The 14,477-nt window shown below is 38.7% G+C and overlaps 1 protein-coding gene across 1 annotated transcript; it reads right to left on the reverse strand.

The window, feature by feature from the left end:
• Positions 1 to 1,186: 1,186 nt before the first annotated feature.
• Positions 1,187 to 2,468, reverse strand: LOC146375728 (E3 SUMO-protein ligase ZBED1-like). Its single transcript, XM_084945178.1, has 2 exons — positions 1,874 to 2,468; positions 1,187 to 1,675 (listed from the first exon to the last, which is right to left on the reverse strand). Exons 1-2 carry the CDS (start codon positions 2,381 to 2,383, stop codon positions 1,205 to 1,207), a joined length of 981 nt encoding a protein of 326 aa, XP_084801304.1. The 5' UTR covers positions 2,384 to 2,468; the 3' UTR covers positions 1,187 to 1,204.
• Positions 2,469 to 14,477: the final 12,009 nt, after the last annotated feature.

Below are 14,477 nucleotides of genomic sequence, written 5' to 3' on the forward strand. Positions count from 1 at the left end.
CACCAATCTTCTGCATGTCCTCCTTCATTATATCCATGAATCTTCTCTCCTATGCAAATTTCCAAAGGATCTCAGTTTTGCTGCTCCTTCTCTGTCTTCAAACGCCTCAACAAGAGCTGTCCTTCTGATTCACTCATTTCTAATCCCGTCCATCCTGGTGTCTCTCAGTGAAAACCTTAACACCTTCAACTCTGCCACCTCCGTCTCCTGTCTTTTTTTTTCACTGTCAATGTCTACAAACCATACATCATAGCAGGTTTCACTGTCATCTTGTACCTTCTCGTTCACTGTTGCTGCAACCTTTTTTTCACAAATCACCCCTAACACTCATCTCCACCCACTCCACGCTGCCTGCACTCTCTTCTTCACCTCTCTTGTGCACTGTCCATTCCTTTGGATGGTTGGATGCTTTCTACTCTTCATTCTCTTCCCCTTACTTCCTCCTTACAAGCCCTTTGCACTTCCTGATTCACTAATTATCCTACATCTCTCGTTGTATTTCTCTTTTCTTCATTTGTCAGCCCCTGAAAGCACTCCTTCCACCTTCTCAACACTGTCTTCACTTGTTAGTATACTTGCATCTTTATCCTTAGCCACCGTCACCTGCTGCACATCCTTTCTAGCTCGATCTCTCTGCCTACCCAATAGATACAATTATTTTTCTCCTTCCTTAGTATCCAACCTCACAATGCAGCTCAAAATAAGCCTTGTCCTTTTTCTTTGTCACATTTCTCTTTGTTGAATGCATAGCTCCCTAGAGGTGGGAATCACCATACACCCCACGATACGATATTATCACAATACTTAACTCACGATACGATATTATTGCGATTTTTTTTTATTTTTTTTATATATATTTTTGCAATATTCTGAGTATTGCAATACGATATTTTGTGATTTATCACACATTTTTTCTACTGCAGATTTTGTCCATAAAGGTAAACTTTATCAATATTCATTTTATCTAATAATAAAGTCTCACACTCAGTCTTTCTCTCATGTCAGTCAGTTTTATTGCTGACAAAGTGAACGGTTTGTATAACAGTCTAGTAACCAACTTAACTGAACGTAACTATCTGGTACAATTATAGCTTAAAACAAAATATAATTTTACATTAAATAAAAAAGTTTTAAATTTAAATAAAATAAAACATTTCTTAAATTAAAATAAGTAAACTGTCCTGTTTGTTGCTGCCCTAAAAAGTTAAACACATTTGGACAATGAAGCAATGTCAGCATTCTTGCTCAGAAAAAGGAGCTGATCAACATGCTCTGAAGTCAGAGTGCTCCGTTTTGCTGTGACGATGTCTCCAGCGGTTGAGAAGACTCTTTCAGCTGAGACACTAGTACCTGGGATACAAAGGTATCTTTTTGCCAGCGTGGCCAGGAAAGGATAGACTTCCTCATGGGATTTCCACCAGCTTAGTGGGTCTTCTGTGAGTGCCAGTGACGTGACCTCCTGGTATCTTTTCACCTCCTCCTCAGCTGTGGCAGATAATGATTTTGGTGGGGCTACAACATCACCATAAGTCTGACCAAGCAAGTCTGTTAACCCACAAGACTTCCTCATCTTGGCTGGTATGAGAGGGGGTCTGGGATTTTGTTCAGTCTCGTCAGGTTTCTCATGATGTTCATGGGCTTCTGGCTCACAGATGGGCTGCTGCCTCTTTTCTTCCTGTAGAAAACCCACACACATACAGAGAGAGGGAGAAAATAAATATTTCATATCTTTTAGTATGCAGTAATATGTTAGCAAATTATAATTAATGTATTTAATTGTTAAATAGAATATTACCAATATGACAAAAATATCACCGATCTACTAATATTGTAAGTAAGTTATTTAAATTATAACACCAGAATGTTTGCTTACCTGAAGGGTTATAGCCTCAGCAACCACTCTGGCATAGGTTTCCTGTCTTTCCTCCAGTGACAGGAACGGCAGGGTTTTAAAGCGTGGGTCGAGAGCTGATGCTGTGTAGAGGGTGTTCCTCTCGACTGTGCTGGCATATCTCTTCTTAAGATCTTGACTGATACTTTGCTTGATGTTTCTGACCAGCGCTGTGTCACCAATGTTGTCTTGGGTGTCGTGCAACAGCTGTGCTAGCAGCGGTGCTACGAGAGACAGAGTAGGATTCTTTTCCTCAGACATCACAGTAGTCGCGACTTGCATTGGCTTCAAGGCCCGGACAATTTCTTCAGTGTTCCCAATATCCGTCTCATTTAGAGTAAAGATATCTGTGCTACTCTTTCTGACTTCGGGAGACAGCAGCGCTGCACAAATCGCAGGTTGTTGTTCAAGGAAACGCTGGAGCATGTCATAAGCACTGTTCCATCTCGTGCAGAAGTCGGTCTTGAGCTTGTGAGTCGGGAGCTGTAACATTTTCTGTTTTTGCTCCAGAGCGTGGTTTGCCACTGTGCTTCTATTGAAAAACCCAGTTATGCGCCGCACTCTCCCCAAGACCCTGGCTACTGCAGGCAGGTTTAAGGCTCATTGTGATGCCAGATTGAGCGTATGGGCGAAACACTTCACATGCAGGTATCCCGCTAGCTGAGTGGCAATTGTCATATTAGAAGCATTGTCGGTGACAACCACCAGATTTTTGTCGGCAATCCCCCATTCCTGTGCTGCATTTTGCAGGAGAATTGCAATGTTCGCTCCGGTGTGACTTTCATGTAATGTTCGAGTTTGGAGAACGTAAGACAGCAGTTGCCAGTCCGCTGTGAGATAATGAGCTGTTATAGTCACATATGAATCCACAGCCCGCGAGGTCCATGCGTCGCAAGTTAATGCAACCCTTTCTGCTGTGCTCAAACTTTCCTCAACTTTACGCTTCACATCTATGTAGAGATTGGGTACGGCTGTGTCCGCGAAAAAACGTCGTGATGGTATCACATACCTGGGTTCCAGCGTCTTGATCATGTAAGAAAAGCCCTCGTTTTCCACAATGTTGTAAGGACGCAGGTCTTTGCAGATGAAGTACGTGATAGATTGTGTTATTTTCTTAGCTCGCTCTGAATTGGGAGATAGCTTTGCTAAGCTAAGAGTGTCCAGCGTTGGTTGATTTTTCAGTGGAGCTGATTTAGAGCTAGCTTTCCCGTCCGCGGTTAATGCTATTTTTGGATGGTGCCGTGTAAGATGGGCCCCTCATGTTCGTAGTATTCCCAGAGTACTTTATTTTCATACGACACACCTTGCAAATCCCGTGTGTCATATCCATCTCATTTGTTCCATCCTTGTTAAAAAATCCAAAGTACGTCCAGACGTTTGATTTAAATGCAGATGGCGCTTTCCTGATCTCTTTTTCTTCCTCCATCTTTGTTTGATCAATTTTCCCATGTGCTGACCTAACCTCTGCTGACCTCACTAGAGAAAAAGGTCAACCGCACCATCTGGTGGACTGGAAGTTTTTGGAACAAAATATCGATGTCTGCTGTCCCTGTATCGATACATTATTAGCAAACAAAATATCGCGATACTACGCAGTATCGAATTTTTCCCCCACCCCTATAGCTCCCCAATACTTTCTTCATCTCCCCAACTATCCCACCTTTTCTTTGATAGCATCTTCTGTTAAATACATTCTTGTACTTCCTCATTGCCCCACCTAGTCTCTTTGTCCTCTGTCCAGAACACACCAAATATCTTTGTGGCAGTTTCCCTTGGTTTTGAAAGGCATCCTACAGACTACCAATCATTGCTGGCTAATTTCATTATCTCCTGACACCACCTTGCAGTCTCCTGTCTGTTTCAGATTGTACCTTCTACATCGGATGTTGTCCACATGTGTGCACCTTCGTACACTCTTTTACATCACCATATATTCCTATAGTATGTGTTCACCACAGCCACTTTGATCCATTTCCAATAATCCAGGTAAACAAGGCACAAGTTGCAAAGTGTTGACCAGCAAAAATGGGGGGAAAAAAAGCAAAAAAAAAAAAAAGCTTACTATTTACTATTTGTTTTTTCTCTATTTAAGAGAAAAAACAGAGAACCTTTCATTCTAAGATGCCAGTACCACCAAGGTCACTGCTACTAGTAAGACTTTATCCCTAAATTTGTGGATCTGGGTTTATAAAATAGCTTTTAGCACAGCCTGCAGACTTCATATAGAGACATTTTTCTCCTTTTATGATAACAACTCTTCAAATGGAAACTGCCTTTAATACAAATGCCATTTCTATACTACAAAGCATCTTTTGAAGGAAGCACAATTGTGACCCAATTACATAAAAATGAAAAAGAAAAAATTAATTTATGCATTTGGGGGATGCAGATACTTTGATTCTTATCTGATCTCGAGGTATGAAGGATAAACCGTGGGTGGTAGAGATGGTGTCGTGTAGTGTGGTCCTTCTCCTTCTTTTACATTTAATTTATTTTGTATTTTTTTTATTTTGCCATGTCACTGGTGACAGTGCCATGAATCTTTAATGAGAATTCTTGAGGTTTGCAGAAACCATCCCCGAACCGGAGACAACTAAATGGAGGAATTCATCTTCTATCGCCAGCATGTTCCCAGTTACATTAAAGATGGGCAATATTCTTAAAGGGGTATGCTTAATTTTTTTCTATTGAATATGCTTTATAGCTTTTCTATCGACTTCTGTGACTGCTCCCTCTCTCTTTTACCCTCTCTGAATATGAAACACACACATATTCTGTCTGTCTCACACACACACACTCTTTGGGCTATCATTTATTCCTTGGGATTTAGTAGTGACAGTTCCATTTACCCCATGGTGGGTGTCAAGAAATGGACAGTCTTCAGCCAGCCCATCTCGAATGGAGACTGCATTCAACTCTACTTAGAGATAATCTGCCCTTCAAATGATTCTTAATTGCAATACCAGAAAGTCTTCATGCTTAATGTCAAACCAACTGCCAAGCAGAGAGTAGCACAACATGACATTATGTACCAATTGCATCAAACTGTGGTTACATTACCATTTTTTTGTTTTATTTGAAATATTTTTCCAATAAAAGCTAATCCTTAAATGGCAACACATTCCTTTCATGTTACTTATTTCATCAGAATCTCACTGACAAGTTCCAACACAACGTGATATCCTGACAACACACAGTTACCCGCTAATAGAGAGCCTAAAAAGATGAAAGTGCCTAATAAGATGAAGACATGCAGATGAAATGTGAGCCAGTAGGTCTGGAAAAAGCAGAAAACACTGAATTATACACATACACACATATTTGAGCCTCCACTGGGACAATCCCATAACTGTCATTAGAGGATTCCAGCAGTACTGCCCACCCAGCCTGAAAATCAATAAGCTGGCAGCCTCTGGCCCAGAGCACATAATGGTGTCATCAGCACAGGCAGCAGTCAATACTGATAGGAGAACAGTGATTACAAGCTCCGTGTAATATTCAACTAGACAAAGCTGTGCAGTAGGGTGTAAGCACTGTTTTCTACTCTGTTACTGAGAAGCTCCGTGGTTAAATGTTTCGTTAAATGTTTGGTGAACACAACATCCTGATTTTGCTAAGTCATCAGTACAGATTAGCATTAGCACTGCTGTAATTATAGTGTTGTTAAATAACATTCAACATTCAGAAGCGAGAAGAAAGGCAGGTTATGAAACTGTGCAGCATGTTCATCGCTTTATTATAGGTTCTTTTTAATATTCAAAACTTGGTGGTAAAAAAAAATAAATAAATGAGTCTCAAATATCTATGCAGGTTTGCTATTGTTGCCATCATGCCCTTTAGTTCACAAATATTACACTTAAATACTTTTTCATTACTGAGTGAATGATTGATTAAAACTGTGGGGCAGGCCAAAAGAAGTTTGAGAACCACAGCCTTAAAGCAACAGACTGTATAGAAAAGATGGAGTTATCCACTGGTTATTTGTGGCAGTGTGAGTTGTGGTAGTCTGTCCCTGTGGTTGCAAGTGGTAATCAGAGTACTCTTTTGCTGGCCTGAAATCCACCTTAAAACACAGAGGAGATTAAGCCTTTGTTAATTTGAGCTGCTGTCACGACCGCGGTGTGGCAGACGTGTGGAGTTGTAGAAAGGACCCAAAAGGCAGCAGCTCTGGTGCAGGTGAGTATTTATTTACAGGAGTGGGTTTCAAACAGCAATGGTGGGTGAACATGAAACCGGAAACCTAAACTGGGTAAAACTAACAAAACAAACCAGAAACGAAGATGTAGGGAGGTCCGGGGAAATACACATGGAGAGATGCAGGGAGACCGAGGGGAAACAACACAGACAAACCAGCAACTACTATGACAGAAGACACAACTTAAATACACTCAGAGAACACAGGGAGATTACACACAGGTGGGGAACACAGCTGGGAGTGATTAACGCGACGAGACTAGGGAGGCAAACTGAAAACACTCACATAAGACGCAGACCTTCACAATAAAACAGGAACTTACACATGAAAGGACACAAACTAAGAAACGCGGACTAGATACAGGAACACACGGGCAGAACAGAGTAAACACTAACCAGAGGAAGAACAGAACCAAAATCGCAAGAAGAGAAAACGCAAAACGCTGGGTCAAAAGGACCCAGGATCATGACAGCTGCTAATAAATTTTGGACTAAACTACCTACTTCTGTCAGAAATCTCCCCAGAAAGTCACTTTCAAAACCCATTTTTATTGTGTGGATGCCCTCACAGGGCATCCACACTATTGAGTTCCTGTTTCTCTTTAAACTTTATTCTTCAAGTTGCTCCGCGTTTTTCGGCACTTAACTACTCCCTCAGTTTTCAGCCAATTTTCTCCGTTCAAACTCTAAACTGTTCTGCTATTTCTGCTAATTCCAGCTATATCTTTTGGTGTTTATTACTATTATACTTTTTAAAATATTACACTTTTTTCCTTTTTTTTGTCCCATTGAAATGAATGGAAAACTTCCACAATTCTGCTAAAACTTGCTTGTTTTTGAAACTTAACTACATGCTCATACTTTCACGTAGGAACTCCATTCAAACTTTAAAACGTTCTCAAATGATTGGGCTATTCCTGTGTGATTCAGCTTTTTCAGATCTTCTACCGTTTTAATCTTATCCCTCTTTAAGTCTTTAGTTGCAAAATTGTGATTTTTCAGAAAATACATGCGTTGCTATGGTTGCTATGCAATTAACTCAGAGTGAGCACTGGTCAATTCTGAATTTTCTCTTCATGTCTGAACAACTTCTTGCTACTCGCTCAATTTCCACTCAACCCCCACAAATTATACATCAAAACGTAGGTATTTTGCTGGCTTTTAGAAAATGCCACTATCATTGTTGTGGGACTTATAGATTTTTTGCAAATCTCCTCAGAGCAACACTAAGTCTCAAAACTCTCCATAGAAACTCAATGGAGAGTTTGTTCAAAATCACCGCTGGATTTCTCTAATGAGAGGCATTTTCAAATTGTCATATCTCCTTAACGAAGCAAAGTTGAGACATGAGGCTTGTGCCAATATATCTTCAGACACTCCTGATGCTCACAATTCAAGAATTTTTTTCTCACCTATTACCGTTCTGAGATGAGTTACTTGTTTGAGGGTAGGAAATTCGTCCTTCGCTCAGATTTCTTCAGATTTCAAACTCTGGAAATGATCCAATTTTTTCTCTCGTCATATCTTTTTAATGGATTTCCACAGAGACTTGAAAATTTCCATGACTGTTCACCAAAGCCTGCTGTCTCTTACGGTGAAAGAATGATTTTGATGCTCCATATAGATTCAGACTTACAAAACGTTGTTTGAGGGCAAGTCAAGGCAGTTTTTGCTTCGCCTCTACTCAGTTACAGTGTATTACAAGTCAAATATCTTTGATAATTTATATTTTATCTCTGATTTATGAAGACCCGAAGATTCCCCCATCTCTTCTGAACAAAACGATGTCTGAATGACCGTTCTAGCCTCTACGGTTAGGAAATTATGGCCATTTGTTCAAGGGGAATCCTGAATGTCAGAAATACACTGAAGAAAACTCATACCTCTCTCTGTGTCTGTGTGTGTAAGGGCTGATTACAGCAGGTGCAGCTAATTTAACTGACCTAGATATACCAAGCCCAGACTCTTAACAGCCCCTGTTCACTTTAACCTCTGTGTATGTGTGTCTGTGTATCAATATTTCTCCTATGTTTAAGTATTACTCCTCAATCATAGTATTTCTGCTAAAGCAAAGTACTTCTACTACATCTTAGTACTTCTGCTAAATCATAGTATTTCTGCTAAATCATAGTATTTTTGCAAAATCATGGTATTTGTGCAAAATCATGGTTTTGGGGCCAAATCATAATATTTCCGTTATGTTATGGTATTACTACTAAGTGGAGGAATTTCTGTTATGTTATAGTATATGTGCCAAATCATAGTATTTATCTCAAATCATAGTATTTATGCCAAATTACAGTATTTCTGCTAAAAAGCAGAAATAGTACCTTTTAGCAGGAATTTCTGCCAAAAGATAGTATTAATGTTAAAACGTAGTATTTCTGCTAAATCAGAGTGTTCCTGCCAAGTCATAGTATTTATACTGAAACATAGTACTTCTGCCCAATCATAGTATTTGTACTAAATGATAGTACTTGTGCCAAATCATGGTATTTGTGCAAAAACATAGTATGTCTGCAAAACCATAGTATATCTCTTATGTTATAGTATTACTACTAAGGCATAGTATTTCTGCCAAATCATAGTATTCCTTCAAAATCATAGTACTACTGCAATTTCATAGTATTTGAGCGAAATCATCGTATATGTGCAAAAACATACTATGTCTGCAAAATCACAGTATATCTGTTATTTTATAGTATTACTACTAAGTCACAGTATTTCTGCTAATTCGTAGTATTTGTACTAAATCATAGTACTTGTGCCAAATCATAGTATTTGTTGCACATCATAGTATTCGAACCAAAACATAGTATTTGTCCCAAAGCATCGTATTTGTATGGAGTCATAGTATTTCAGTCAAATCTAAGTAGTTGTGCTAAAACGCAGTATTTCTGTGGAATCATAGTATTTGTACCCAAATCATGGTATTTTTGCCAAATCATGGTATTTCAAATTCAAATTCAAATTTTATTTGTCACGTACACAGTCATACACAGTACGATATGCAGTGAAATGCTTAGACAACTGCTCGTGACCTAAAGAAAAAAAGAAAAGGTTATGAATAAGATAGGAAATAAATATGAAAATTAAAAAGGGTAAATTTAACTAGGAAGGAATAAAATAAAATATAAAAATTAAAGTTAAAAATGAAATAACTGTACAACACAAATTAGAATGAAGGGTAAATTTAACTGGGAAAGAATAAGATAAAATATATAAATTAAAGTTGAAAAATAAAATAACTGTACAACAAATACACAATACACAGTATAGAACTATATAAGAATGTATGAAGAAATATAAATATAAATATATATATATATATATATATATATATATATATATATATATATATATATATATATATATATATATACACAATAACAGCAGCTGTACAAGTATTAACTGGAAATGAAGAATATAATGACCAGTGTTGTGCAATCCACATTATTTAGTGTCTTGTGCAGTGCAAATATGCTTAACGTGATTAAGTGATGAAGTGAAAAACAATGTCCAGAATGTCCAGTGTGTGTGTAAGAACTATATGTGTGGGTCAGTACTGTGTGGTGGTGTGATTGAGAGACCGTATCGCCTGCGGGAAGAAGCTCCTCCTCAGTCTCTCTGTGTTGGTCTTCAGGGAGCGGAATCGCTTTCCTGACCTCAACAGAGAGAACAGTCCGTTGTTGGGATGGCTGAGGTCCTTCACGATCTTCCTGGCCTTGGTCCAGCACCGCCTGCTGTAGATTGAGTGCAGGTCAGGGAGCTCGGAGCGGATGGTGCGCTCAGCTGACCGCACAACCCTCTGTAGAGCTCGTCTGTCCTGCATGGTGCTGTTCCCGAACCAGGTTAAGATGTTTCCCGTCAGGATGCTCTCTATGGTGCACGAGTAAAAGTTCCTGAGCACCTTGGAGGGCAGTTGGAAGTCTCTCAAGCGTCTGAGGTGGTAGAGACGCTGACGGGCCTTTTTCACCACGGTGTTGATGTGACAGGACCATGACAGGTCCTGCGTGATGTGAACTCCGAGGTATTTGAAGCTGTCCACTCTCTCCACTGGGCACTCATTGATGACGGGGGTCTGGTAGTTCCTCTCCTGCTTAGTGCTGAAGTCCACTATCAGCTCCTTTGTCTTACTGACGTTTAGAAGGACGTTATTTGTGCCAAATTATAGTATTTTGGCCCAATTAATAATTCTGTTATGTTATAGTGTATCTGCGGGATATAGTATATGTGCCAAATCATAGTATTTATACCAAATCACAGTATTTGTGCTAAAACATAGTATTTCTGCCATATTGTGGTATTTGTGCAAGAACATTGAACTGTTATGTTATAGTATTACTACTAAGTCATAGTATTTCTGCTTTGTTATAGTATTCGTGCTAAAACGTAGTATCTCTGCCAAGTCATAGAATTACTGCAATTTCATAGTATTTTGAGGAAATCTGTTATGTTATAGTATTACTACTAAGTCATAGCATTTCTGCCAAATCATAGTATTTGTGCTAAAAAGTAGTATTTCTGCCAAATCATAGTATTACTGCTATTTCATACTATTTAAGCGAAATTACAGTGTTTCTGCAAAAACATTGCATTTCTGCTAAATCATAGTATTTCTGTAATCTTATAGTACTTGTACTCAATTATAGTATTTGTGCCAAAGTTTAGTATTTCTGCCAAATCATATTATCTCTGCTAAATCATAGTGTCTGCCAAATCATAGCATTTGTGCCAAAGCATAGCATTTGTACCAAAACATAGTATTACTGGTAAATCATAGTATTTGTGCTAAAACATAGTATTTCTGCCAAATCATAGTATTTGTGCCAAAGCATAGTATTTCTTCCCAATCATAGTATAACTGCACAATAAAGGTTCTTGAGCCACATCAGTGTTTGTGCTAAAACATAGTATTTGTGCCAAATCCTAGTAATTCTGCTCAATGATAGAATTTCTGCTATGCTGTAGTACTTTTTGCTAGATTGTAGTACTTCTGCTAAGTCAAAGTATTTCATGTAAATCATAGTATTTCTACCAAGTCCCAGTATTTCTGCTAAATCATAAATCATAAATAATGTTTTAGCACAAATTGTATGATTTGGCTCAAATACTATGATTTGGCAGAATTTTCTGTGTTTCAGCACAAATGCTATGATTTGGCAGGAAAAAAATATTATTTAGTATAAATGCTAAGTTTTAGCAGAAATACTATGTTTAAACTTTAAAAAATTCTGCTATTTCTGCTAATGTGTGTTATGACTTTTGACCATTGAAATGAAAGGAACACATTATCAACGTGGTCACTTATTTTGCATGCCGGGTTGAGCTGTGTTTTAGCTCAGTGAGATGAGCAGCTGTTCTCGGAGTGGGAGGCCCGGGTTCAAATCCCGCTTGTGGCAACAATATTTTCAGTTCACAGTTGAACTTTTTTAACTCTTTTCAACACAGATTTTAGCTTCTTCACCCATTTTCAAGACAAATTCCAGCTCTTTCAGCAAAAACCTCTTTTCAGTAGAAATTCTGCTGATTCACCTCTTTTCAGTGCAATGTTCTGCTTCTTTACCACTTTTCAGTAGAAATTCTGCTGATTCACCCCTTTTCTGCAGAATTTTAAGCCTTTTCACCCCTTATCGGCACAATTTTCAACAACTTCTGCTAATTTCAGAAAAGTTGTCAGTCTGTTTTTTTGCGAGAATGAGTTTGGCTCAGTGAGATGAGTAGCCGCCATGAGATCAGGAGGGCCAGGTTCAAATCCTGCTTGTGGCTCGTTTCTTTTCAGTACAAATTTCAGCTTCTTTACTCATTTTCATTAGAAATTTTTGCTTTTCACCACTTTTCAGCTAAAATTTCTGCTTCTGCACCTTATTTATAGCAGAATTTTCGGTTTCTTCACCGCCATACAACTTTTTTAAAAATCTTTTTCAGATTTTTTTCAGCAGACATCTTCAGCGTTGAGGCATCCACACAGCATTTTCGCAGGAAATGCAAATTTTTTCTAGTTCTTTATTACTTTTCATATCTGCTGCTTTAGTTGTTTTTTCTCATTTTGTGTTCTTTCTTAAATCCACTTTATTGTTTTATGTATTTTACTCAGTTTAGCTGTATCGCACTGCAACGGCTGATGGTTTTAAATATGCTTATGAATAGATGTTATACAGATGTTATACACTGAAGTTTGCTTATTAATAAGAAAACTTCCTTGCTTATTATTGTTAGAAGCATAATTCACTGATGTTCACAAGTATTTTAAGTCCTAAAGTATCTGAGTGTGTTTCAGATCAAGTTCAACACGAGAAGATGGAATTTATTCGCTGTATGTGCACATTTGTATTGTTACCAGTTATTGATACAAATGCTTAATAATACCCTAATTGCAAAGAAAGCTCATTTAGGATATGAAGAATGGGAAAGGTTTCCTTAATATAAGAACATTAGCCGAATGAAATGTGCAAATAGGCTTACATGTTTATTTGATAACTGCATGATACTACTACTAATAATAATATATCATATTTAGTGAAATGTTTCAAGAACAGACTTCTGAGTGAAGTGATTCATGAAGATTTGATTAAGTCAGGAGTCTTTTCTGGGAGTTTCCCTGATGTGTGCTTAACATGCAGATGAGCAACCTGAAAACACAACAAAGTGGACCTAATGTGCACACATGCACACACATAAACACACAGCATTTGAGTTAAATGCTAGGGGGGGAAAGAGTCAGACGTTAATTAAAAGTACGTGGCTTGGATTTGCATACATTACTCTATGCCCTGCAGGTGCTGCTGATAAACGTGTGCCGCTCTACATGCAACATACAGCCCAACACAACAACATTGCACATGGTAAATATGCCCCTGTTGCAAAAGATTACATTTAACAAGAAGCAGTGTTAACTCACTGGAACATTTAACAAACCATTCCACACACAGTTATGTGGAAAATGGCAGTGATCCAACTAAACACTTGTTGAATCTCTGAGGAGCAGCACACATAATGAGACACCGCACAAAAAAATCATGTGCAGCTAAAGGTCAGATTCCTTCTGTTGTCGTCTCTCTGCTATTAGAATTATCTTGAGGGAATGCATGCTGTCTTACAGTGAAAATGTTTTCAAGCTCTCCTGGGCTTTGAGATTGCTAGCAATTTGGAGGGAGGCCATCTTGCTGCCCTACAGGCCCATCAGTTATGAATGAGCAGCGATTGTGGCTGAATTACAGAGTGCCAGTTGGTAACCAGCATCAATTTCTGCTTCTGATAATTGCAAACATTTGATATGCAAATCCAGGAAAACTTGTTTGAATAAAGGAACACATTTGAAAAGCTGACAGATTTATGGTGGTGATGCTGTTTCCAGGAGACGACGTGTTTTTGGGCAGCTTATGGAAGGCCTACTTAAAAATGCCTGGTAAGATTTTTTTTAATCATCTGATTGTTAACAGACAGAACTGATTTGATTAGTGTCAACATATCAAGTCATCATTTCAAGAAAAAAAAATCCAGAAGTTGACTCCTTGTGGCTGTTAACACCTGACTTCTCTGTTAGTCTCACTTTTAACAGTCTTCCAGAAGCTCTTTCACAATGACACTGGAAATCCCCTTTCTTCAGCATCAACATGATGATGACATTTAAGAGTAGGGATGGGTATCGTTTAGGTTTTATCCGATACCGGTGCCAAACCGGTACTTTTGAAACGGTGCCGGTGCTTAAACGGTGCTCAAACCAGTGCTTCAAGAATGGAGAACACAAAATTGGTCCAAAAACCTCTCATGTTCAGCTGTTTTTTTTGTAAAAAGATAACAATGTTAGCCTTTTCTGCAGCTATGGGGCATATATGGTATCACTCTTGGCTGGAAGCAGTGCTTAAACAATGGAAAAAAAACAAACTTTGTCCAAAAACCTCTCATGTTTAACTGTTTTCCACTTTTTCTTTGGTCATTTTAGCCTTTTTGGCCAGGGTGAAGGGAGTATCTGTCATCAAACAAGAAGACAGCCGCATGTAGCTATGATGATGTTTGCTAGTTCACCTTACATGCATTAATGTAATAACGTGGTTAGCCTACTCAACGTAAATTACACACGAACAACATTACGCTACTCACGTAGAGAAGAACGGCTGCTGCTGCCATCATCATCCGTCATCATTTCTGCTACACTGGCAGGGCTAGGGGCCAGGACTCTAATCTTCGGGTTTTTGGGGGATGTTGCTAACTCCGGGTCCGATAACAGGCACCACACCCGCAGTAGATGCGCTCGGTGTGAGGTCTCGCAGCAAGCTATCAAATACGGCGCATTTTTCGGCTTTTAAAAAAAACCCGCTATGCGTCGCCAGGTGTTTCATCGGATTTGAGGTGTTGCCTCCTTTGACAGTATCACAGTATCAGCTTAAAG

The sequence above is a fragment of the Perissodus microlepis genome, chromosome 12, assembly GCF_051167445.1.
Source record: "Perissodus microlepis isolate ML-2025 ecotype Zambia chromosome 12, ASM5116744v1, whole genome shotgun sequence".
In the NCBI taxonomy this organism is placed as follows: Eukaryota; Metazoa; Chordata; class Actinopteri; order Cichliformes; family Cichlidae; genus Perissodus; species Perissodus microlepis.

Bases quoted from the DNA above. Each gene is read 5' to 3' on its own strand.
- LOC146375728 (XM_084945178.1), bottom strand. From the start codon at position 2,383: ATGTTACAGCTCCCGACTCACAAGCTCAAGACCGACTTCTGCACGAGA. The intron at 1,676-1,873 runs GTAAGCAAACAT...GGTTTTCTACAG, and splicing joins CTGAGGCTATAACCCTTCAG to GAAGAAAAGAGGCAGCAGCC.